The sequence below is a fragment of the Oryctolagus cuniculus genome, chromosome 12 (assembly GCF_964237555.1).
Source record: "Oryctolagus cuniculus chromosome 12, mOryCun1.1, whole genome shotgun sequence".
Classification (NCBI taxonomy): domain Eukaryota; kingdom Metazoa; phylum Chordata; class Mammalia; order Lagomorpha; family Leporidae; genus Oryctolagus; species Oryctolagus cuniculus.
Genome location: NC_091443.1, coordinates 72,115,162 through 72,139,780, shown reverse-complemented (window position 1 = coordinate 72,139,780; position 24,619 = coordinate 72,115,162). Strand labels below are relative to the sequence as shown.

The window sequence follows — 24,619 nt, the reverse complement described above, 5'->3', positions numbered from 1 at the left end:
AGGCCATAGCAGAGAGCTGGATCGGAAGAGGAGCAGCCGGGACTAGAACCGGCGTCCATATGGGATGCCGGCACTTCAGGCCAGGGCCTTAACCCACTGTGCCACAGCGCCAGCCCCAATGTTGACCATTTTTTTAAAAAGATTTGTTTATTTATTTGAAAGGCAGAGTTACAGAGAGGCAGAGACAGAGACAGAGGCAGAGACAGATAGGTCTTCCATCTGCTGGTTCACTCCCCAGTTGGCTGCAATGGCCAGAGCTGCGCCGATCTGAAGCCAGAATCAAGCAGCTTCTTCCGGGCCTCCCACGTGGGTGCAGGGGCCCAAGGACTTGGGCCATCTTCTACTGCTTTCCCAGGCCATAGCAGAGAGCTGGATCCCATATGGGATACTGGCACTGCAGGTGGCAGCTTTACCCACTCTACCACAGTGCCAGACCCTTTATTTTGACCATTTTAATGAATACTTTCATTAAATAATATCATACTTACCTGATTTCTTAATATAGCAAAAAAAAGTTAATTTCATGATGATGACTGGGTTTCTCAGGGTGAAATCTAAGAGTAAACAGTCCTGAGATATGAATAAGAATCTTTGTTCAGTAGATGAAAAGCAGTAAATATTTACTGAGTACCTATACACACTAGCACTGGTACTGTATGAGGGTGCTAAGTAATCCAGCAGCTAGGGTAGGAATTACTGTCACTAGTACTCTGTCCTCCACTTGGAATCCTATAGTAGAACAAGGATGCACTCTCATCCAATTTGAGACAGACTGCACAAAAGAGTAGACTTCTAGGTTTTTTATGGTGTTTTTGCTTTGTTGTTCTGTTTATAACACTTCTTTCTCCTTCAAAGACTGCCTGTTGTCACTTCTCATGCCTACTAGCTCCTTAAGGGCGAAAGCCATGGTCTTACTCATCTTTGTGTCTCAAGGCCCAGTGAAAGTCCTGGCAAGTGTGCTGAGTGCCTCTAGTTAAATATGTGTTACTACTTCCAAGTAGCCTTATTCCCTTAGTTTTCTAGACTATGCTACAAAACTGCCCAACTGATATATTAAATAATGAAATTTACTAAAACAGAGCTTGACTTTATATACACTACCAGGCCACCTAAAATCAGCATAAGATTCCATCAATGACACTATCTTATAGAATAAGGCATGTGTGCATAGTGATAATTTTTTAATATTTGTTTTATTTGAAAGTCATATTTAGAGAGACAGAGAGAAGAGAGGTCTTCCATCTGCTGGTTCACACCCCAGAGGGCCACAACAGCCAGGACTGGGCTGGGCTGCAGCCAGAGCTTCTCCTGGGTCTCCCACATGAGAGCAGGGACCCAAGCACTTGGGCGACCTGCTGCTGCTTTTCCCAAGCCATTAGCAGGGACATGAACTGGTACCCATATGGGATTGCAAGCAATGGCTTTACCAGCTATGCCACAATGCTGGCCCCATGGTGACAATTTTTTGGGGTTTCTGAATACATGGTTATGTAGATATTTAGCACTCATATCCAACATTAAAATATTTGAAGTGTAAGCAAAGGTAAACATTAAGCAGGGAATCAGTTTAGGATACATGTTATTAAGTTATTCCATAAACTCAGTTTTTAGGATTTAAAATCAAATTAATTCTACAGTAAAAGGAGATTCTGGCCACTGCTTGATGCCTAGCTTCATTTTACTAATTGTGCAATAGCACTATTTGTGTAATGGGCACGTTGGCCTTAAACTTGGTGATCTCATCAACAACTCCGAATGCGATCTATGGAAAATCTCTAGAGATGTGAGGGAGACAGCAAAGCCTCCTATAGCCTCATTCTAGGACAACATGTTTGGCAAATAAGAGCAAAATTTTTACCTGGGAAATTCTTTCCATGATTCTCACACCCAGGGTGTCAAAGACAAGGAACTGTACTTCCAGAAGCTCTGTTTCTCCATCTATAACATAATTGAATTGGACCCTGTAATTTCTAAGGTCCATTGTTTCTCTAATATACTGTGATTCTGAAGGGAGACAAAAAGCCCCAGTATAAATTGAAGCTTCTAGGATGTTTCAGGTCTTGATTTGTTGCATTTCACCATGGTTGTTTGAAAATCCTGGAATGGGACCATTTCATTTGTCCCCAAATGGCTCCTTCTCTGTTTAGTGGCTTGCCCTGTAGCCTCCACATAGTAGTACATGGGAAAATGAAATTTTAGGCCAATTCAGACAGTGGAATTGGAAAACTTGTTGCCACAGCCATCCCGAAGGAATAAAATATAGCTATTCTTCATAATTTATAAGTTTAAAGTATGTTATTTTTCTACAACTGGGAACAAATTTATGGCTTTAAGTATCTGGAGAAAATACAAATTAGGATATTCATTAAGACAAATTAACAGAAATCCACCATCATAATGCAGCCCAGAACCTCACTATACAGCATAAACATACAGCTTTGACCAAAGTTTGTGGGTAATTAGAATGACTTTATATAGAATGTATACACAGTTCATGTCAGCAAAGTGATATGCTCAAAATTAATAATTTATAAGAAATAAAACATAAATCTTTATTTCAATAGCAATAATGTTCTCTATGAAAATCCAATTAGTTCAAATCGGCAAATATATCTTTTCACAAATAATCATGGAAGCCACACTCAAGAGCATATTATCACTTTGTAGAAGAATAAAAATCTTTGAAATTCTAACAGGAACTCTGAGGGATACACAAAGTAATAGCAGTAAATAACTGCGTGCAAATAAAACTTGAGCAGCTCAACACCACCTGTCCTAGGAACAGTGTCTCATTAGTTGATCTAATCATTTTACAAGAAGAATGATATTCAGTGTTCTGAGTTCTTTTCTCAGAGAAGTCTTAGGCTGTCAATCACTTGATGTAGCAGGGTAAAGTAAGACAAGAATTTCAAGGAATCTAGTATCATCAGTTACCTCTCATTTCAGGAAGATTGCTAGACCTTCCCTTCTAATTCTGCTGGACTTCTTCCTGGTGTATGACAAAAAAAAAAAAAAAAAAAAGGATGAAACTAAAGATGAAAATCTGGCATGACCAGAATTCAAGGCAATGTGATATAGTAAGTAATTTAATGAGCAGAATCATGGCCTCTTTGTTTTTCTATGTGAATCATTCCAGTTCCAAGCTAAGTAAGACTAGAGTTATCTTTTCCCAGAATTCATAGGGACCTACAATAGGAGAGATGCAGTCCTCCCTCGTTAGACTCTTGGGGGCAACAGTGTCATATTAAAAAACCTAACTGTGGAAGAGAGAAGAAAATGGTTTCTTATTTAAAAAAAAAAGCAAAATTTGTACCATGCTATATCATCAGGGCAACAGAGCCAACACATGCACCTTATACACAAACTTAATGAAAATGTTTGTAAATATTAAAATAATTACTGTAAAACCTGAATGTCTGGAGAATTTATGACACTGAGAGTAACCACATTTATAAAATAATATATAATATAACCACAATAATATAAAATTTATTTACATATGTCAGATAGACACATGAAAATGGTTTTTATTTTTTAAAGAATGAGATCATAGGAGAATTTTTTCTTTTTATTAATGTTTCCAATCTTTGTACAATATCATTAGGAAATGTTTGTTAAAATGGGAAGATTTGAAAGATTATGTTTTTCTCAGTTTTAATGACTTAAAGTGAGGCTTCTACTGCTTCCTTTTAAATTTAAGGACTGATGTGTTCTTAATGTTGAACATTCATTGAATAATCAAAAATATTACTAATCTCAAAACCAAAACTTGAAAGAAAGCTGGGGCCAACCTAAGGTCCTGTGTACACTTCACTCCCCTTCCTTCATGTGGGTGATGTCTCTCACACACACACTTTACTGTCTAATTCAAATTAATGTTTCTATGAGGGAAGAACACTGGAGAATCCAGCAAGTGTTAATTCATTTCATTTCTACTCCACTTCCAACTCCTGTCTCACACCTTCACTACCATCTGATTTGATTCCTATCAAGGCAAAACTGTAGTTCATAAGTGTCGCTCCCCCTCTTCATGGAGGAACGACACAGGACCCTGCGCTGTTCTTTCGTCTGCTCGGCCCTCCCCGGGTTTGCTGCTGGTTCTTCCCGGGTTGGCTACTATCCCTTCCACCTCCGTGGAAGGGCAGTTCCCCCTGGCCACATTCCCCACTTCCGCAGGGGAGCGGCACACCGCCGGCCGGCTTTCTCGGGGGCTGCACGGGTTCCCTTAGATGTTCCCCATAGATGTTCCTGGTGCATGCCGTCTCTCTCCTCCTTTATAGTCCTCCTCCGCCAATCCCAACTCGGCTGCCCACACGCCGAGTACGCTGCTCTCCAATCAGGAGCAAGTCCTACAGTTTATTAGTTGAACTGGAGGCAACTGTGCGGAAGCTGTTTACTTCTCTCCCAACGCCATGTTGTGGGAGAGCAGATGCATAGAATAAGTCTTAATTTCAGTAACTTAGTCCAGTCCGGATTGCTCCCCACACATAAGAACACTTACTCCAGAAATATCACTTAGAAGATCCCTGAAGACAGGGTCATTTGTACAAGAGCGGTGTGATCAGAGTTTGTGAATGTCCTGGTATTCTGATGGCATTGCTGTGTTTCTCATTATAGGTTTCCAGAACATTTGACTAAAAACTGGTAATTCTAGTAGATAAATTGGTCATTCAATAACTGTTACTGTTTGCATATAACCTACATCACTATAAAATTTCTCTCCTTAAGTAAAATGAGTTTCCATTAAGGGCATATTTGAAATTGGACTCCAGCCTCAAAAAATGAAATCCCCACTAGGAGGAGACTTCTTGGAATGGCCTCTGCCAGGCAACAAGTAGGATTATGTTAGGTAGAGCCATGTTCATTTAAGTGGAGACACCAGTTACCCTTTCATGTTGCAGCCTCAAACACTGACACAGGAGTGAGCAGTCAGGTTTGAAAGTGCTGCCTGTCATCTTGGGCCCAGGGAGCCTTCCTGGCACTCACTTTCCTGGAGTAGGGCTGGTGGTAGGGTCTGAGCCAAGGTCCTGTGTACACTTCACTCCCATTCCTTCATGTGGATGATGCCTCTCTCACACACGCTGTACTTTCCAGTTCAAATTAATGTTTTGGTAAGGGAAGAACACTGGAAAATCCAGCAAGTGCTAATGCTAATTCATTTCATCTCTACTCCACTCCCAACTCCTGCCTCACACCTTCACCACCATCGTAGATACTGTACCTTCAAGGTTTCTTAGTTAACACCATCTTCCCGCAATGTTTGAAATAAGAAGTAGGTTGGGGACAGGCATTTGGCACAGCAATTAAGTTGCTGCTTAGGACATCTACATCCCCTATCAGAGTGCCTGGTTTGAGTCCTGGCTCCTCCACTTCCAATCCAGCTTCCTGCAAATGTGCACCCTGGGAGGTGGCAAATGATGTCTCAATATTGGGGCCCTTCCCATCCACATGGGAGACCAAGACTGAGTACTTGGTTTCTGGATTCAGCCTGGTTCAGCTCTGTCTGGGATATTTGGGTAGTAAACCAGCAAATGGAAGTCTCTCTCTCTCTCTCTCTCTCTTTCTCTCCTTCTCCCTCCCCCTCCCCCTCCCCCTCCCGTGTGTGTGTGTGTGTGTGTGTGTGTGTGTGTGTGTGTGCCTTTCAAATAAAATTTCACTAAATAAAAGGTTTTAAGAAAAAGAAGAAAATTAACTTGACAACCTGAAGGAAGTCTTCCCTGGACCCAGACTTCCACTGTTAGAACTTCACTGTCAGCCTTCTGAGCAGGTATCAGTTGGACATGGGAAGATTTAGGGGCTGCCCACTAGGCAGGACTAGCAGCCTAGTACTATCACCTGCACTGATCAAGCTTAGTGCACCAAATCATTCTTTTAGAAGTTCCTCATGGTCTGTAATATTATTCCAGTCTTAAGAACACCCATTTAAAAATAGCGCCAAGTCATATAAGTTCTTTATATTAAAAATGCCAACTTCTTTCCCTTCTATGATGTTATCAAATCATCATACTCTAGAGTTGGTGTGGTCCAGATAATGATCTGATGGGTGTTGTCTTCTTTCCATCCTTTTAGTATAACTCCAGACATAATATTCATGTTTGCACCTGAGATTACTCATGACATGGAAGCATAGGCTAGTGGTCCTCTTGCGTCTCCTGTGAAAGGTATTGTTTACCACTCCCAAATGTTGTGAGTTGGAAAGCTTTCCTTAACCATGAGCCCAGCACACCACCTGCTCCAACATACTCTGATATCATCAGGGAGGCGAAAAAACAATTTGAAAGAAACTACAAGGAATTTAGAATGTAAGCTGCTGCCAAACTTCTGTTAAATATAAAATCATACTTTTAAATAGCTGGAAGTGATCATAGAAATCATCTAAATTAAGCTTCTTATTTTGCTGATCCTGCAAAATATCTGAGCATCTTACAGATTTAGAGATTCTTTTCAGGTAAATGGTGTATGTTATAACCATAGAGCCATAGCAAGTGTCAGGAACCAAAGAGAGGAAGGAAGCTATACTGTGGTGTGGTTGAGGATGCACCCTAACGTGGGCTACAGCTGCAGGGAATACAGTATAATCCATGTACAAAGATGAGCCCTGAAAAAGGGAAGAGCTTGTGTGTAGTAGGGGTTCCCTGGAGCTGGATGGAAGCTGGGGTGGTATTGAAGAAGGTAAGAGAGGTATTTTACAGAATGCTTTCTTGGGGAACAGTTTCAGGTTTTTGTGGTTAATTTAAATGACTGCTTGTGCCCAATCATGTACTAGAAAACTACTGATGGGTTAATAAATGAGTTATCCATCAGTTTTTATAAGAACAAATTGGCAGGATCCAGTTCTTCAGTCCATATTAAGGTAACTGCCTAGAGACTTTATTACTGTAAGAGGGAGAAAGGATGGGTATCCTCCTCTTTGGGAATCCATGGCTGGTCAGAGAACACCTATTGCTAAGTGAGGTAAGTAAAGGAGCAGCCAGATAGGACCTATTCAGCAGACAGTGACAGTTCTGAGACCCTGATTTCCACAGATGCCCAATCCCCTTCCCTGCCACACATGCAGTATATTTCCCTTAGATTTCCTAAGCTTGCTGGGAACAAGATATCCTAGTAAGGGTGCCATGGAAGCAGAAAGATGGCATTCAGGCCATAATAAGGTGTCTTGGGCAATGCTTTGGGCACATGTTTCTAAGAGGGAGTGTGTTGGGTGATTCCTCACATCAAATAGTGCATAGACTCTGGCCTCAGAATCAGCCCTTAAGGCATTCAGATCTGACTAAAAAGCCCATGAGAGTTTCTCAGGCATGGAAAGGCAAGACACGGTGGCAAAAAATGACCTAAATGAAAGATCTCTGTGAGTGAGATCCCAGTGGAATGAATGGGCCATCAAAGAAGGAGGTACCTTTCTCTGAAGGGAGGAGAGAACTTCCACTTTGACTATGGCCTCGTCTAAATAAATAAGGTTGGAGTTTGTGAACTCAAGAGGCTACCATAACCTTGGAAGCTCAAGACAAGAGCCTCGGGTGATTACTGACATCATAAATAAGAGTGTCAATTGTTAAATCAACAACAGGAGTCCCTGTGCACTTACTCCTCATGTAGTGTCTCTGTCCTTATGTGTTTACTATGCAAATTTATGGTAAAACTTGTCTTCAAACAGTACTTTATACTTTGTGTGTCTGTGTGGGTGCAAACTGTTGAAATGTTTACTTAGTATATACTGAGTTGATCTTCTATATATAAAGATAATTAAAAATGAATCTTAATGAAGAATAGGATGGGAGAGGGAGTAGGAGATGGGATGGTTTGTGGGTAGGAGGGTGGTTATGGGGGGAAAAACCACTATAATTCAAAAGTTGTACTTTTGAAATTTATATTTATTAAATAAAAGTTTTCTTAGTGCATAGAGAGAGATAAATTAGTTTGTAAAGGACATTTACTGACATATTTGTGCCAGTTAATTGATTATTTATTCTTTCCCAATTAAGATTGCCTGCTTTATCTTAAAATTTAACTCCAAAATTTTGACTTCATAGAGAAAAGCAAAGAATTAATGAAGAAATAAAATTCCTAAAACAGCGACAGGAAAGAATTGACAAGGAGCTTGACAGGTTTGTTTTGTATTCAACTTCGTAATACTTAAAGTCATTTTAATTAATGAATGTTACATTAAATCACTAGTTATTAAGTAAAACTACATTCACTATAATACCTGCAAAATGGATTTTCTCCTTAACCAGTTCATCTGGAATAACACTTTTTTATCCACAAAAATCACCTATCTTGCTAATTTAATTACTAAACATTGTCATCAACTGTTTTTACTCCTCCAGCTATGGGACTTAAAATAAACCCAGCCCTGCCCTAGGGAAGATGTAAACTAGAAAAACAGCATGTTTAGCTGGTCTCTCCTGGGCTAATTCCTTGTTTCCATTCTGTTCTGCCTTTCTGCTTCCTCTACACATACAAACATTTTTCCCCAATGAAGCAAGGAAAATTGAGCTCATTTAATTTGTTTATTTTATAAATTGGAGTATAAAAAGGAAAACTACAAATTTTAAGAACAACCACTTCTTCCAACACACCCACATGCACAAGAATAAGTATCAGATGGGTACAGCCCTTCACAAAAAGCCCCCCTGGGAAACTAGAACTGCGCCAGTCACATGTCATACTTGTAAATACTATTTTGGAACTTAGAAAACTAGTTTTCACTTATATGAAAAAATCCAACCCATTATTTTAGAATCTTATCCCCCTTACCAGAAACCTCGCATTCAAACGTGTAAGGTCAAATTTCAAGTGGTGTTACAGGTTTCCACAAATAAATCCACACAAGACAGAATTTCTCACCGTCGAAGCTGTGCAGAAGAATCTAGGCGAGTTCTCAGGGTAACCCCCAAGAAGCATCCAGATATATTTTATGTAAGGGCACGTTGTAGGAGAAAGTGAAGGGGAAAATACTCATTTGGCTATATAAATCCCATGTGCTTGTGAAATTTATAGGCATGGCATATAAGCTTCCATCTGTCATCTTCAAAAAAACTACACCCATGAAGTCGAAAGGCAGTCACAAGAGGGAGGATTAGATAGTGACAATGACCACAGGACTTGGTGAATATTTTTTTTTTGACAGGCAGAGTTAGACAGTGAGAGAGAGAGAGACAGAAAGGTCTTCCTTCCATTGGTTCACCCCCCAAATGGCTGCTACGGCCGGCGTGCTGCACTGATCTGAAACCAGGAGCCAGGTGCTTCCTCCTGGTCTCCCATGTGGGTGCAGGGCCCAAGCACTTGGGCCACCTTCCACTGCCCTCCCGGGCCACAGCAGAGAGCTGGCCTGGAAGAGGGGCAACCGGGACAGAATCCGGCGCCCCGAACCGGACTAGAACCAGGAGTGCCGGCGCCACAAGCGGAGGATTAGCCAAGTGAGGCGCAGTGCCAGCTGACTTGGTGAATATTCTAAAACCAGTGACTGGTATACATTAAAAGGGTGCAACTGAGAAAGGGCACCAGGGATAATTTGGAGTGTGTTTAAACAGGATTATGAATAAGAGCCAGTTTGGGATAAGAATGAAAAGACAGATGTGTGACCCAGAGGAAAACAGAAAGTGAGAAGAAAACAGAGGTTGAGGAGAAAAAACTGACAGAGATAAAGACTGAGTGAGGGGCATGTGTCTGTCACAGAGCATCAATGCAAAAGACCTACGACTTGGTAGCCTCAGACTGAAGAAACACGGAAGGAACCTAGAACAGGCCTGTCAGCTAATCCACACTTCCTGGTACAGCAGTGTGTACTTTGAATTTTCAGAAAATTTTACTTCCTACAAATTTTATGAGGAGTTGGGAATCTTCTGCTTTCCCAGGCCATAGCAGAGAGCTGGATTGGAAGTAGAGCAGCCGGGACTTGAACTGGCGCCCATATGGGATGCCAGCACTGCAGGCCAGGGCTTTAACCTGCTGCACTGCAGTGCCAGCCCCACATATTAAAATCTTTATAAATGTTGGCTATTACTTTGTGTCAGTATAAAGACAGTTTGGTTACTAATTTTCCTTATCCATAATTAGACTCCAAGCAAAGGCTATGAAGAAGCCTTATGAAGTTCAGAGTGACTTTGAGAAGTTCCTACATAAATTGGTATGTTTCCTTTCTGAAAATAATAATTCCTTAGTTTCTAATATATACACTGGATAATATTTCATAAGCAGTATCTGATTCACACCCAAGTTACAGTGGCGCAACAAAATATATTCTTGGTATTTAATCATCCATATGCACATTTAAGATATTCTTTATTTAACATATTTACTGACAATCTCATGCCCTCTTTTCCCATTCCTTGCCTCCAATGGACAGTTTATGCAACTGAAAACCTCCAAAAGCCGTTAGAGCTACAAACTCAAGTTTCCTTTTATTTTTCATTAATAATTCAACAAAAGCATATTGAATACGTTGCTATGTTAGATGAATGGCCCCTGGCCTAAATTAACCAAAACACAAGGCAGACTGCGATAAAGCTCTAAACAGGACTCTACTGTGAGGAAGAAAGGAAGGGAAGGAGACTCTGCCTTCTTCCTGGTTTTCTTTGTCCTTGTCCCTTCGGCTCCTTCTTACTTTGTGGAAAATTCTGTTAAGTCTAAAGGACCTCTTCATGTCCAACAGGCACATGTATACAATAAAGCTGAAAGTGGTACAAGTGGAGATCGGCAATCAAAGACAACTTTATATTTTCAGTATCTCAGGCTTCCACTTAAAATCAAGAGCAATCCAATTGGCTAATGGTATAATGTCAATAATGAGTCAAATAATAAATTCCTACTTGGGCCTGAAGGGTGATAGAACACAGTGAAATACCTGGATGTCTCTCTTGAGCAGGGCCATTCTTTACTTCACACACGCACACACACACACACACTCATTTTTCTTGATTTATCTTTCCTAGTATCAACAGACGCATGGTAAAAGAGAAACACTTAATGTAAGAATACAACAGTGTCACTGTGCTGGTGAAGGGCGAGTGGTCTCAATTTGTCAATGCAGGGAAACTACAAGGGGCTGTGGGAATTGTAGCACCCTGGAGAGTCACACCTCACCTAACAAGGCAGCTACTACCTCAGCTCCAGGTCTTTGTTGCCTTGTAGGCAGGTAGACCAAAATGTTATCAGATTTTCCACTATCAGTAATAAAGATTCTTCAGTAAAACCTTCTTCTTTGAACCCCAAGATTTTGAAACACTGTATGAGTATTTTCTGACTACATTTAGTTTGCAAAAAAACATCTGTAAACCAGATGTGGCCCATAAACTGACAGTTTGCAACCCCCGGTCGAAAGTCTGCCTGGATTTGGACCTTTTAAAAAGCTGGCTCCAGCCCATGTAGCCAATATTATTCTTCACTATATTCCAAAGCCTCTGTACACATCGTGTGCATAGGTTCCACTCACATGCAACACCTGCTCTCTAGCTTTCAAAATTGATTCACTAGTCCATTTGCTGCATGAAACTTTTCTCCAGTGACTCCAGACAAGTTTTCTATCTCTATTATAAATACCTAGAACAACTCTTAGTGATGGTAGAATTGAAATATAGTTCTTTTCAAGCTAGAAATCAAAACAGATATGTATTTGATGGCTTACAGGAGTACACACAAAATTTTTATTCATCTATTGCAAAGCAGAAATCATGCGGTTAAAAAATTTAAGTAGTATAGCAAAGTGATGACAAGTATCTTTTTTTTTTTTTTTTTTTTTTGGACAGGCAGAGTGGACAGAGAGAGAGACAGAGAGAAAGGTCTTCCTTTTGCCGTTGGTTCACCCTCCAGTGGCCACCATGGCCGGCGCACCACACTGATCCGAAGGCAGGAGCCAGGTGCTTATCCTGGTCTCCGGTGGGGTGCAGGGCCCAAGCACTTGGGCCACCTTCCACTGCACTCCCTGGCCACAGCAGAGAGCTGGCCTGGAAGAGGGGCAACCGGGACAGAATCCGGTGCCCCGACCGGGACTAGAACCCGGTGTGCCAGTGCCGCTAGGCAGAGGATTAGCCTATTGAGCCGCGGCGCCGGCCAAGTATCTTTTTTTGTAACAGTGATTCAGGTATCTTTAAAAAGTTATACACACATGACAAATCCTTTGTGGAAAATTGCAAGATATTAAAAACAAAGGGTTTTAAATTTAAACTACTTGAATTTAAAGAATTCAAAATTTTTTCAACAAAGTTTAATTAAGAATTCTGAAGTGCCTACCTTTCTGCTAAGAATAAAAATTTATCAGAAGTTTATTTTACAACAGAATATTTTTCTAATACTTTATGTATGTTGTCCTTTAAGAATTATCATAACCAACTTTTCTTAGGCCACTGTAAAACTGAGATTCTAGATGATGATGCTCAATCTTTGAGTTGCGCATCAATGAACAATCAAAATCAAAGAAAAATGGAAAATTGTGATAGTTTCCTAGATAATTCAAACTGCAAAACCGCTGTTTATGTTATCTGAATATTTTAGCTAATTGTGTTTTGGTCAAAATTACCATATAATTCAGGAAGGCATTCCTGTAGTCTGACCATGAAAGAAAGTCATTCATTTGCCACCATTACATGGCCAAACATTTCTTTCCACTCTTGATGAATACACACAGGTACCCACCAATACTATTACCAAGCCTACAATCAACTTTAAGCCTTTTCCTGCTACTCTCACCTATATCCCTGCATACCTATATCCTTACACTAGCCACAGTACTCAGGTAACATAACGACATTCCTGCACACCTACCTTACTGGCTGAAATACTCATGTACAAACCAAAAAACAAAACAAAACAAAAAAAACCCTCAGTAACCTACTCATGAAAACACACACAAAAGTGATGGAAGGCATCAGTGTAGTTTCCAGAATACATGTTTCTTGGATTGAAGATGCATTTGAGGAAAGATTGGATAGAGTGGGAAGAACAAATCAAATTATCTGAATTATTATCTAGATAATTCTATATTTCACTATGATATGAGAGACACTTATAGTGTCATCTAAGTTAACTACTGAGTGATGGAGATAGTTTAAGTGCCAAAAGAACTACATTGTATGACAATACATTTTTTAAAAAAGCAATTTAAATGATCCTGGGTTTTTCTTCCTAATTCCAATACATCGTTTGCCAGAAAAAAAAAGTGACCCTTACCATCTTAATAATTTGGAAAATTTCACATTCAAGTACACGGTGTTAAAGAAAATTTATGAATTTTCAATCATGTATTATTTTCACAGCGTTCTGAAGAAAGCATGGATTTAGAATATATGACATCACAGTCATCATCATCAACGGAAATCTACACATTGGAGGAAGCAGAACACAGTGAGAAACCAGAAATTAATTAAATTCAAGAATAATAGACACAGTCAATTTTATCAGTTTAATTGTAGCAGTATGTTTATTTAAGTCAAGTCCAATCCATGTATTTAGAGTGTTTTATCATTTATCTTTAAAAATCTTCCCATCGACAATCTCAGTAAATCATCCTTAAAATACCTAAGTCTAATGTTGTCTCTGATTAGTTTTTTAAAATCCTATTTTAAGGTGGAAAAATAATCATTATGAAGCATAGAGAGCTTTCAGCTGTTTGTAAATACATCTTTATAATAGCAACTGTAAATTATAACACAAAACAGAAAGAGAATTAATTTACTGTGGCATAGGAAGTCTTGCAAGTGCCTAAATGCCCTAAATAGTTTTCTGAGATTTTTTTACATTGTTTAGGCCTCAAGGAAAACCAAAGCCCCACCTCCAGGTTTGGTAGCAAACAAGCTCTGTTTCTCAGGTGCAAAGCTTGCGTCACTCCCCTGGTAAAAAGCTTCCTGCACATTTGCCAGGAAGCCAGGCAGCTTGTCAACAGGCACTATTGATACGGTGCAGCCTCCCCATCCTGCTCCAGTAAGCCGTGATCCTTGAGCACCAAATTTCCTAAAACAGAAAATGAAAATAAGAATGATTTGCTTGGAGTCACAGAACACATTGCCAACCCATGTTCTCGACAGGGAATATGTGGGGGTTTTTGGGTGGTGTCAAACACTTTAGGACATCAAGAAGCATATAATGTTTCACAAGGTGATTTGGAATGTCTTCATTGTATCCAAAGTGAGTCCCTGCTTTTGAATGCAAGGAGTAAAAGTACTCCCATTTCTGAAGTCTGGCAATAACCAGCTGTAGACTTGATTCCATAAAGTAGCCACTTAAAGAGTTGTGTTTCAAGACTAAAGGTAAACCAGGAAGAGGGAGTAAAAAGAAAACAGGCAATGGACATGATTAATATGAATCAGAAGATCACTTCAAATAAGGGCAAATCAAAAGCAAGGACGCTTCCTCCTGTGGCTATTTCAGCTGCATTCTTCAGGCTTGGCTATTTCACACATTAGAGTCAGTCCCCTAGAACAGATAGCCTAGATTCATGCTAAATAAACATATCAGCAAAGAAGTTGTTATTAAACTCTAGGAGAGTTGGTTTCAGGAGTGGGGAACCTTTTTTCTGCCAAGGACCACTGGATATTTATAACATCATTCACAGGTCATATAAAATTATCAACTTAAAAATTAGCCTGCTATAGATTTATTGAATTTCCAGTCCCACCTGTGGTTGCCTTGGCAGAGACAGACCAAATGATTTCCTGGGCTTTATGTGGCCCACAGGCCAGACAGTCCCCAACCCTGTAAAATCTCTAATGGAAAAATAGGCAAACCTTTCCACAGAGAGGAAGGTAGACCCTACCACTTCCTACCACCTTCCCCATGTCTTCTGTTGTTGGCTTGAGAACTGGACTCAGAACTACCATGAGAGGAGATGTGTCTGCCTGGGAAATGAGCACATAAACTGGCACACAGCAAGTGGTATTTCAGTCACCATCAACCAGGCACAGTTTCAATCCTAAGATCTGAACCAACGAAAACGGCGCTATACAGAGTGCAAGGATCACTCATCTTTAAAAGATGCAATTTGCCCTGCCAACAAAAGTTAACATGTACTTCCAATTAATTCTTTCTAATAAAATTTACTCCAAATTAGTAGCATATTAAAAAACACCATAATTAATTTAGCACAGTTTTGTCCCTTTTTTCCATCTAAATGAGCTACTTTACTTCCTGGAAAATATCAATAGATTATTACCCCTATTCCAGGACATTAGAATTAGTGTACACCAGTAATTCATTTCCCCCCTCAATGATTTTCTCAATTGATTTCTTTTCATCATCCATTTTATTCATTAAAATATGCTTTCCAAATGAAAATGAATATTTAAGGAAGAAAAATGCTTACAAACAAATAAAGAATACTGATTTCTGCCTATCCTTCAAACATTCAGCATGTGGTACAGAAGCTGAACTGAGCCAAACTCTTATCCAGACTAAAAATGTTCTCTGATTCTAGGATTCTAGGATTATTTTGAGTTCCTAGGTTGGCAAAGGGCCTGTTTGCTGTTGGCTGATTATTTTTAAAGTTGTCATCCAATCATATCAAAAACTCTAACTATGTAAGATGCTGGAGAAAACTGAGAGGTCTCTACAGCCTCTGCGGAAGACCCAGCCAACCCTGGAGCAGTCTAGAGAACAAAAATGTGCCAAACCATGCCATTGTGCTGGACTCAACTCACCAAGTCTTTAATGGTCTTTAATGCATATTTTCTTACACTTTCTCATTTGAGCAGTTTTTGAAAGCTGTGGTTTCAAAACTGAACCTAAAGCAAATTGAGAGTATTGTTTCTAATCTGGATGCAAAACCCATAGGAATTCTGCTAGAGGGCATATTTTCCTGAGCCTCCTGCCAGTTTCCAGAGAGCAAAAACTGGAAGTCCTTGTAGGTGAAAACTCACGCGTTCACTTCTGAGTCTCCAGAACCGCTCTGTCACCACCCTGCCTACTGCAGATGAAATGGGCTGGGTCGTATCAGCCACAAGGTCCAGAATGATCAGAGCTCAAATTTCCCAAATAGGGAATGGTAAGTGCTTCATAAATGGCCTTCTGTCCCTGCGCCAATGGCACCAGTCAACAGCCTGCCCTGCTACACACACTCACAGCAGCACAAAGATTGTGTCTGCTGTGTCTCTTAATAGGCCGTATATCATAGAAATTTCAACGGAGATTCAAAAGTTAGGAGACCAACATAAGCTTTAAATTAAGAAAGAAAAAATAGGTGAGCAAATGGTATTGTGTGCATTTTTGCATTTTTTTCTGCAAGAACAGTGAAATACTTAATATATCTCCTGAGCTATTGCACATTAGAGAGGTGATTCAAGAGTTACAAAAGCCAAAACCCTAAAATCTCCCAAATGATACTCTGATAATTATACCCATTGGATTGGGAAAAATGTGGAATGGTTTGTTAAAGCAGCCTTTCCCTTACAGAGTAAGATCTACAAAACAAAGGCTAAGGTAAATGAGGGATGGAGGTTGAAAGGACTTTTTCCTTTGAACCTCTTATCACCAAAAAATGTATTTGCATAATTAAATGCCCAGATACCCAAAATAACCTAACTAAAATTTCCCATATTTCAATGAACTGCTTTGACCATGAAACATGTGCTAAATTTTAAGGGTCGAAAAAGAAATTAAAAAGGACACAACTGCACTACACACTGGAAAGAGGGAAAACCTGGTAATGCATATGCTGGGAGGCAAGCACTCAAGTACTTGAGTGGGGGACCTGGACTGAGTTTCTGGCCAGCCCAGCTTTTGCAGGCATTTGGGGTATGAACCAGTGGATGAAAATATGTCTATGTCTGTCTCTCTCTCTCCCTCTCTCTGCCTTTCAAATAAGAATTTACAAAATTACATAATTTTTTTAAAGATTTACTTATTTATTTGAAAGGCAGAGTTACAGAGAGGCAGAGACAGAGAGAGACAGAGACAGAGACAGAGTCAGTCTTATATCTGCTGGCTCACACCCCACATGACTACAACGGCTGGAGCTGTGCAGATCCAATCTGAAGCCAGGAGCCAGAAGCTTCTTCCAGGTCTCCCACATGGGTGCAGGGGCCCACGGGTCTGGGCCATCCTCCACTGCTTTCCCAGGCTATAGCAGAGAGCTGGATCGGAAGTGGAGCAGCCGGGACTCGAACCAGTATGCATATGGGACACTGGCACTCAGGCCAGGGCTTTACCCACTATGCCTCAGTGCCAGCCCCAAACTTAAGAGAAAAGGGGAGAGTAGGGAATTATGCCTTGCATTTCTGTTCAATTTGACTTATTTCAAAATATACCTTTTTTTAATTTTTTTAACTTTTATTTAATGAATATAATTTCCAAAGTACAGCTTATGGATTACAATGGCTTCTCCCCACCATAACTTCCCTCCTACCCCCCACTCTTTCTCCCCTTCCATTCACATCAAGATTCATTTTCAATTCTCTTTATATACAGAAGATCAATTTAGTATATATTAAGTAAAGATTTCAACAGTTTGCACCCACACAGAAACACAAAGTGAAAAATACTGTTTCAGTACTAGTTATAGCATTAAATCACAATGTACAGCACATTAAGGACAGAGACCCTACATGAGGAGTGAGTGCACAGTGACTCCTGTTGTTGACTTAACAAATTGACACTCTTGTTTATGGCATCAGTAATCACCCTAGGCTCTTGTCATGAGTTGCCAAGGCTATGGAAGCCTTTTGAGTTTGCTGACTCTGATCATATTTGGACAAGGTCATAGTCAAAGTGGAAGTTCTCTTCTCCCTTCAGAGAAAGCTACCTCCTTCTTTGATGACCTGTTCTTTCCACTGGGAGGGATCTCACTCGCAGAGATCTTTCATTTAGGTCATTTTTTTTTTTTTTGGCCAGAGTGTCTTGGCTTTCCATGCCTGAAATACTCTCATGGGCTTTTCACCTGGATCCAAATGCCTTAAGGGCTGATTCTGAGGCCAGAGTGCTGTTTAGGACATCTGCCATTCTATGAGTCTGCTGTGTATCCCGCTTCCCATGTTGGATCGTCCTCTTCCTTTTTTATTCTATCAGTTAGTTTATATCTTACATAGCTGGATATTAAATTATTTGATGAAATCTTGAATTTGGAGACAGTCATTCTGTCTCTAATCACAACCTAGCAGAATTCTAGGAATCTGTAAGTTATTATAATTGACTGCCAAACTGTTAAATTTATTTTCAAATATAAAAGAACCTTACATATAAATATAAGCAATCAATCAGTAGCATGTTCTATACCACAAAATATTTCTAGCTTCTAATCTCTGGAAACTGGCAAGAATCTCGTGAAAATAGAAAATAGACTTTTCCACACAATTTCTATGATACTTACAGTTCAGTTACAAACACTTTCAGGCTGATTTAGATTCAAGAAACTACAGCCCCCAAATAGGGTTCATACAAGAAAGAATATGAAAATATGCCCAAGTCTATTTTAAATCTTAAGCCACTACAAGGCCACTGAAGAGCAGTTGCTGGGGAGCAAGCAAATGACGTATTTATCAACAAGTGAAAGAGGCCCAAAGAAAAAGAGGCCCTGGGGTAGGGGAAATGGTTCCCTCCACTTTCCATGCCAGGATATACAGATTACCATTTTTTTTTTTGACAGGTAGAGTGGACAGTAAGAGAGAGAGACAAAGAGAAAGGTCTTCCTTCCATTGGTTCACCCTCCAGTGGCCGCTCCGGCAGCGCGCTGTGGCCGGTGCATCACACTGATCCTAAGCTAGGAGCCAGGTCTTCTCCTGGTCTCCCATGAGGTGCAGGGCCCAAGCACTTGGGCCATCCTCCACTGCCTTCCCGGGCCACAGCAGAGAGCTGGACTGGAAGAGGAGCAACCAGGACAGAATCCGGCGCCCCAACCGGGACAGAATCCGGCGCCCCAACCGGGACTAGAACCCGGTGTGCTGGTGCCACAGGCAGAGGATTAGCCTGGTGAGCCGTGGCGCCAGCCAGATTACCATTTAAAGTCAATGGGGGAAGAGCAGACACTAGGGGACTGCACTTCATTCTTCCCCATTCACACCTGACGGAGAATGGGTGCAAGGGGCTGGGCAACCAAGCCCTGGAATAAAGTTGTAGAAAGACTTCTAAGGAGAAAAAGCAAATTACCTTCTGTAACCATTGTCAGTCCATTAAAATTTGTCATTCATTGGCCTTAATAGCTTGGGCAATAATGCCGCAATGGATCCTCTCTAATTTCAACAAATGTTAAAACAGAAATAAAAGGCATGAACTATTTTTTTTTTTTTTTTGACAGGCAGAGTGGACAGACAGAGAGACAGAGAGAAAGGTCTTCCTTTGCCGTTGCTTCACCTTCTAATGGCCGCCGCGGCCGGCGCACTGCGGCCAGTGCACCGCGCTGATCCGATGGCAGGAGCCAGGAGCCAGGTGCTTCTCCTGGTCTCCCATGGGGTGCAGGGCCCAAGCACTTGGGCCATCCTCCACTGCACTCCCTGGCCACAGCAGAGAGCTGGCCTGGAAGAGGGGCAACCGGGACAGAATCCGGCGCCCCGACCAGGACTAGAACCCGGTGTGCCGGCGCCGCTAGGTGGAGGATTAGCCTAGTGAGCTGCGGCGCCGGCCGGAACTATTTTTTTGTAAGTAAAACCAAATAACTGATAACAAATGAACTGTCCCACACATAACTGTTTTAGCTTTTTGTGTTCCTCAGTAAATTCTACTTTAAAGTTTAGCCATTTCTTTAAAAAAAGATTAATTTATTTATTTGAAAGGCAGTTTTAGAGCAAAAGGGAGAAAGAGAGGCAGAGACAGAGAGAGAGAGATAGAGAGAAAGAGATCTTCCATCTGTTGGTTCACTCCCCAAATGACTGCAATGGCCAGAGCTGGTTCAGTCTGAAGCCACAGTCCAGGAGCCTCCTCTGAAATCTCCCACGTGGGTGCAGGGGCCCAAGCACTTGGGCCATCCTCCACTGTTCTACCAGGCCACAGTAGAGAGCTGCATGGGAAGTGGAGCACCTGGGACGCAAACAGGCACCCATATGGGATGCTGGCATCACAAGCAGAGTTAACTGTATGCCATGGCACAGGCCCCTAGCCATTTCCTTACATTTACATTTTGTTCATTTAAAAAAGATACTTTATAGTTGCCCAAATATCACCTTGTTCTTCATTATTATGCGTTTTCACACAATTAAAATTCTAACATTTATATTTTAATGATTTATTTATTTCTTTGAGAGGCAGAGTCACAGACAGAAAGAGAGAGAGACAAAGAGAGAAAGACCTTCCATTCACTGGTTCATTCCCCAAATGGCCACAAGGGCCAATCGGAAGCCAGGAGCCTGGAACTTCCTCTGGATCTCCCATATGAGTGTAGGGGCCCAAGCACTTGGGCCATCTTCTACTCCTTTCCCAGGCCACCAGCAGAGAGCCAGATCAGAAGAGGAGCAGCTGGGACACAAAACAGCGCCCATATAGGATGACTGTGCCACAGACAGAGGATTAACCTCCTGAGCCACAGCACCAGCCCCTAATTTGATTTTCAATAAATCAATTAATTATGTTAGTGTAGTTTCCTTCTTTATCCCTGGTCCTTACTTTGGATTCTAAACTGTTTCTATTTTTTTTTTTTAAAGCATCAAAAGGCACAATTGAAAAAACAGCAAACATTGATGATTTCTTATACTCTTTCTTCCCCTATTCTGTCTGCTTGGGTCCTGAAGTTGTCCTACACATGGTCCTATGGGCGAACTACCTAGGACACCTTTGCAATGCAGTCTAGCTCAGATCACACCAAGATTTCCACTTTTATGTAGTGCCATGGGTATTTCCAGGCATTCAAACTTTTCACTCAGTCATTCAATTAGTTGTCTTTTTCTGCAATTGCTTGAAAGAAAGCCTTCAGAAATACTGAGGAATTTTAAAGTACCACAGGTGGACCAGGGAGCACCATCTCAAGACCATCTTGGCAGTGTTCTTCCTTGAACTGATTTCAAGTCCTTCCTCCTTCTGGTTCCCTGAAGATGGCTGATCACTCAGATTGCCCAGGTTTACTCACAGCTTCTCCACCGATGTTAACATTTTTCAGGGGAGTATGGATGTGTGGAGATAGCTGTGGTCCTTAATGTAATACTCTACCAGATATTGAGCTTGTGGCACTAGGTGGCCCACACCAGGCCTGCCAAGTTCCTTCGCTGCATATCCAACACCTCCTCTGCCTGGATGAGTGAAGCAGTCATAAGGCCTCAGAGGAAACTAGCATCACCATCATTCATTTGATCCTTTCCCCATGTTTACTACCTGCTGCTCTTCCACCATCTGTCTTGCCAGTTTTTAACCATCTTTTATCTCAGGGATTCTTCTGAATCCCTCCTCCTTGCTGTGTCGCCACAGCTTTTGAAAGTGGAAACTAAGCTTCAATTTCACATGATACACAAATATCCATGTGAAAAGTATGTGCTGACCTTTAAGAAGGAATGACATCAACTCTTGCATCTACTTAATTACTCTCTAAGGTTGTCCTGCCACTCAGATCTTTCAGTAGCCAGCAATCAACTCGGATATTTGGCTGGAGTATTTGGAGACTATTATCTGCTGGTCACAGTGACAGCAAACAAAAATTAATTATATAAGAAGCCTAGAAGATGGCAGAATAGTGACGGTGTGCACTGGTAGTCTGGGAAAAGACAGTTTAATAAAAGTGGAGTTACTGTAGTCCCAGGGAAAGGCTTGGGAAAAAAATTGCAGAGGAAACTCTTCCAGATCTAGTGGATGTGACACGGAGGACCTACAGGGAGAGCAAGGACGCCCACGACTCAGAAGCCCAGCCACGGATTCTGTGCACCAGCGCTGGAAGGGGAGGTGAAACAAAAACCTCAGTAGCCCGAGACATTGGCGGGGAAATGGCAGAAAGAGCCTAGAGGGAATGAGGCTTGAAGCCCTATTGGGGAAAGTTCACCAGGCTGACTGGAGGAGAGAAAAAAATGAATAAATAAGGGGAACCGGCATGGACACGAGCCTCTCTCTCCACTCATCTTACAATGCCGAACAAGGCAAAGAGTAGGCGCCATTTTGGACACACATACAGCAGCGCCCACCATTAGCCAAGCAGAAAAACCTGACTCTGGTGGGGACAAATAACAGGAGGTTAGTGAAGGTGTGGAGCTAATGAACTGAGACTGTGAAAATCTGAGGGCAGGCAAGAGAACTCACGGAGTACACAAACTCGTTAACCTTGGCAACCCGGTGGGAGACTGCAGAGAAATTTGAGACCACACTGAGGGTTGCATAGACCCTTTGTGTGGTCCTTGGGGTAGAGCAGACAAATACCCACAGGGGCCAGATTTCATACATCGACTACCCTCAATTCTGTTCACCTGTGCGGCATTACTTCACTTCTGAGTCAAAAAAAAAAAAAAAAAAAAAAAAAAAAGAGCGAGCAAGCGAGAGAGAACAACCTGGGTGAGTCACCTTTGGCACACAATTAACCCTGAAGAACTAAACAGAGCTCTCTGGCCACACCCATCACAGCCTCTAAGGATCCATCAAAAGCAGACAGTCCACTTAATCTAGAGTCACAGTATAATGAGAAAAACACCACAGCGAAGAAACCAAAGAATATCTCCACAATGCCAAACATCAAACGCAGAAACCGAGGTACAAGAACAAGGAAGACATTATGATGCCCCCAAATGAAAAAGACACCCCAATTCAAGATTATGAAGATGATGAGATAGAAGAAATGCAAGAAACTGATCTCAAAAAATTGATAAGAACATGAAGAAGTTCTCAAAAACAAATTCTTGAATTACAGAAATCCTTACTGGACAGGATAGAAAATCTCTCTCGTGAAAATGAAATATTAAGGAGGAATCAAAATGAAATGAAGCAACTAGTAGTACATGAAACTGTGATAGTGAAGAGAAATCATAATGAAATTAAGAATTCAATAGATCAAATGACAAACATTAGAGAGCCTTAAAAACAGAATGAGTGAAGCAGAAGAGAGAATATCAGACTTAGAAGACAGAGCACAGGAAAGGATACAGTCAAACCAAAGAAAAGAAGAGGAAATTAGAAATCTAAAAAATATTGTCGGGAATCTACAGAATATTATTAAAAAACACATTTGGGTTCTAGGAGTTCCTGAAGGCATGGAGAGGGAGAAAGGATTAGAAGGTCTTTTTAATGAGATACTAGCAGAAAATTTCCCGGATTTGGAGAAGGACAGAGACATCCTAGTACAGGAAGCTCATAGAACCCCTAATAAACATGACCAAAAGAGATCCTCACCACGACACGTTGTAATTAAACTCACCACAGTGAAACAGAAAGAAAAGATCCTAAAATGTGCAAGAGAGAAACATCAGATTACTCTCAGAGGTTCTCCAATTAGACTCACAGCTGACTTCTCATCAGAAACCCTACAGGCTAGGAGGGAATGGCAAGATATAGCCCAGGTACTAAGAGAGAAAAACTGCAATCCCAGAATATTATATCCTGCAAAGCTCTCATTTGTGAATGAAGGTGAAATAAAGACCTTTCATAGCAAACAGAAATTGAAAGACTTTGCCGCCACTCGTCCGGCCCTGCAAAAAATGCTTAAAGATGTGCTACACACAGAAACACAGAAACATGGCCATCAATATGAAAGAAGGTAAAGGAAGAAAACCTACCAGTAAAAGAGCATGGGAAGCTCAAAGCATATACTAGAAAATATCTCCGGGAAAATGGCAGGGCAAAGTTACTACTTATCAATAGTTACATTGAATGTTAATGGACTCAGTTCTCCAGTTAAAAGGCACAGACTGGCTGAATGGATTAAGGAACAAAACCCATCTATTTCCTGCCTACAAGAAACACATCTTTCCAACAAAGATGCATGCAGACTGAAAGTGAAAGGCTGGAAAAAGATATTCCATGCCAACAGAAACCAAAATAAAGAAAGTGTAGCCATATTAATATCAGACAAAATAAACTTTAACACAAAAACTGTTAAGAGAGACAAAGAGGGGCACTATATAATGATTAAGGGTTCAATTCAACAGGAAGATGTAACTATTATAAATGTATATGCACCTAATTACAGGGCACCGGTTTATTTAAAAGGTATGTTAAGGGACTTAAAGGGAGACTTAGATTCCAATACAATAGTACTGGGGACTTCAATATGCCACTCTCAGCAATAGACAGATTAACCGGACAGAAGATCAACAACAAAACAGCAGACTTAATCGACACTATTGCCTGCATGGATCTAATAGATATCTACAGATCTTTCAATCCTACATTTAAAGATTTTACATTCTTCTCAGCAGTGCATGGAACCTTCTCTAGGATTGACCACACACTAGGCCATAAAGCAAGTCTCAGCAAATTTAAAAGAATTAGAATCATACCATGCAGCTTCTCAGACCACAGTGGAATGAAGCTGCAATTTAGCAACTCAGGAATCCCCAGAAAGTATGCAAACACTTGGAGACTGAACAACATGCTCCTGAATGAACACTGGGTCATAGAAGACATCAAAAGAGAAATCAAAAACTTTCTGGAAGTAAATGAGAATAACAAAACAACATATCAAAACTTACGGGATACGGCAAAAGCAGTGTTGACAGGAAAGTTTATAGCAATAGGTGCCTATATCAAGAAATTGGAAAGGCACAAAATAAATGAGCTTTCAATGCATCTCAAGGATCTA

General features: G+C 40.9%; 2 protein-coding genes across 11 annotated transcripts in view; one reads left to right on the top strand and one right to left on the bottom strand.

The window, feature by feature from the left end:
- FAM227B (family with sequence similarity 227 member B) overlaps window positions 1–13,906 on the top strand; it is a 261,271-nt gene extending 247,365 nt beyond the window's left edge. For all 3 annotated transcript variants that reach the window (XM_070054161.1, XM_070054159.1, XM_070054160.1), the window contains 4 exons: window positions 6,226–6,302; window positions 8,031–8,105; window positions 10,060–10,129; window positions 13,254–13,906. In XM_070054161.1, coding sequence (XP_069910262.1) covers window positions 6,226–6,302; window positions 8,031–8,105; window positions 10,060–10,129; window positions 13,254–13,364 — 333 coding nt within the window. In that variant the 3' untranslated portion in view covers window positions 13,365–13,906. The remainder of the gene's footprint in view (window positions 1–6,225; window positions 6,303–8,030; window positions 8,106–10,059; window positions 10,130–13,253) is intronic.
- GALK2 (galactokinase 2) overlaps window positions 13,390–24,619 on the bottom strand; it is a 157,500-nt gene continuing 146,270 nt past the window's right edge. For all 8 annotated transcript variants that reach the window (XM_008269030.4, XM_008269035.4, XM_051822383.2 and 5 more), the window contains one exon: window positions 13,390–13,947. In XM_008269030.4, coding sequence (XP_008267252.1) covers window positions 13,740–13,947 — 208 coding nt within the window. In that variant the 3' untranslated portion in view covers window positions 13,390–13,739. The remainder of the gene's footprint in view (window positions 13,948–24,619) is intronic.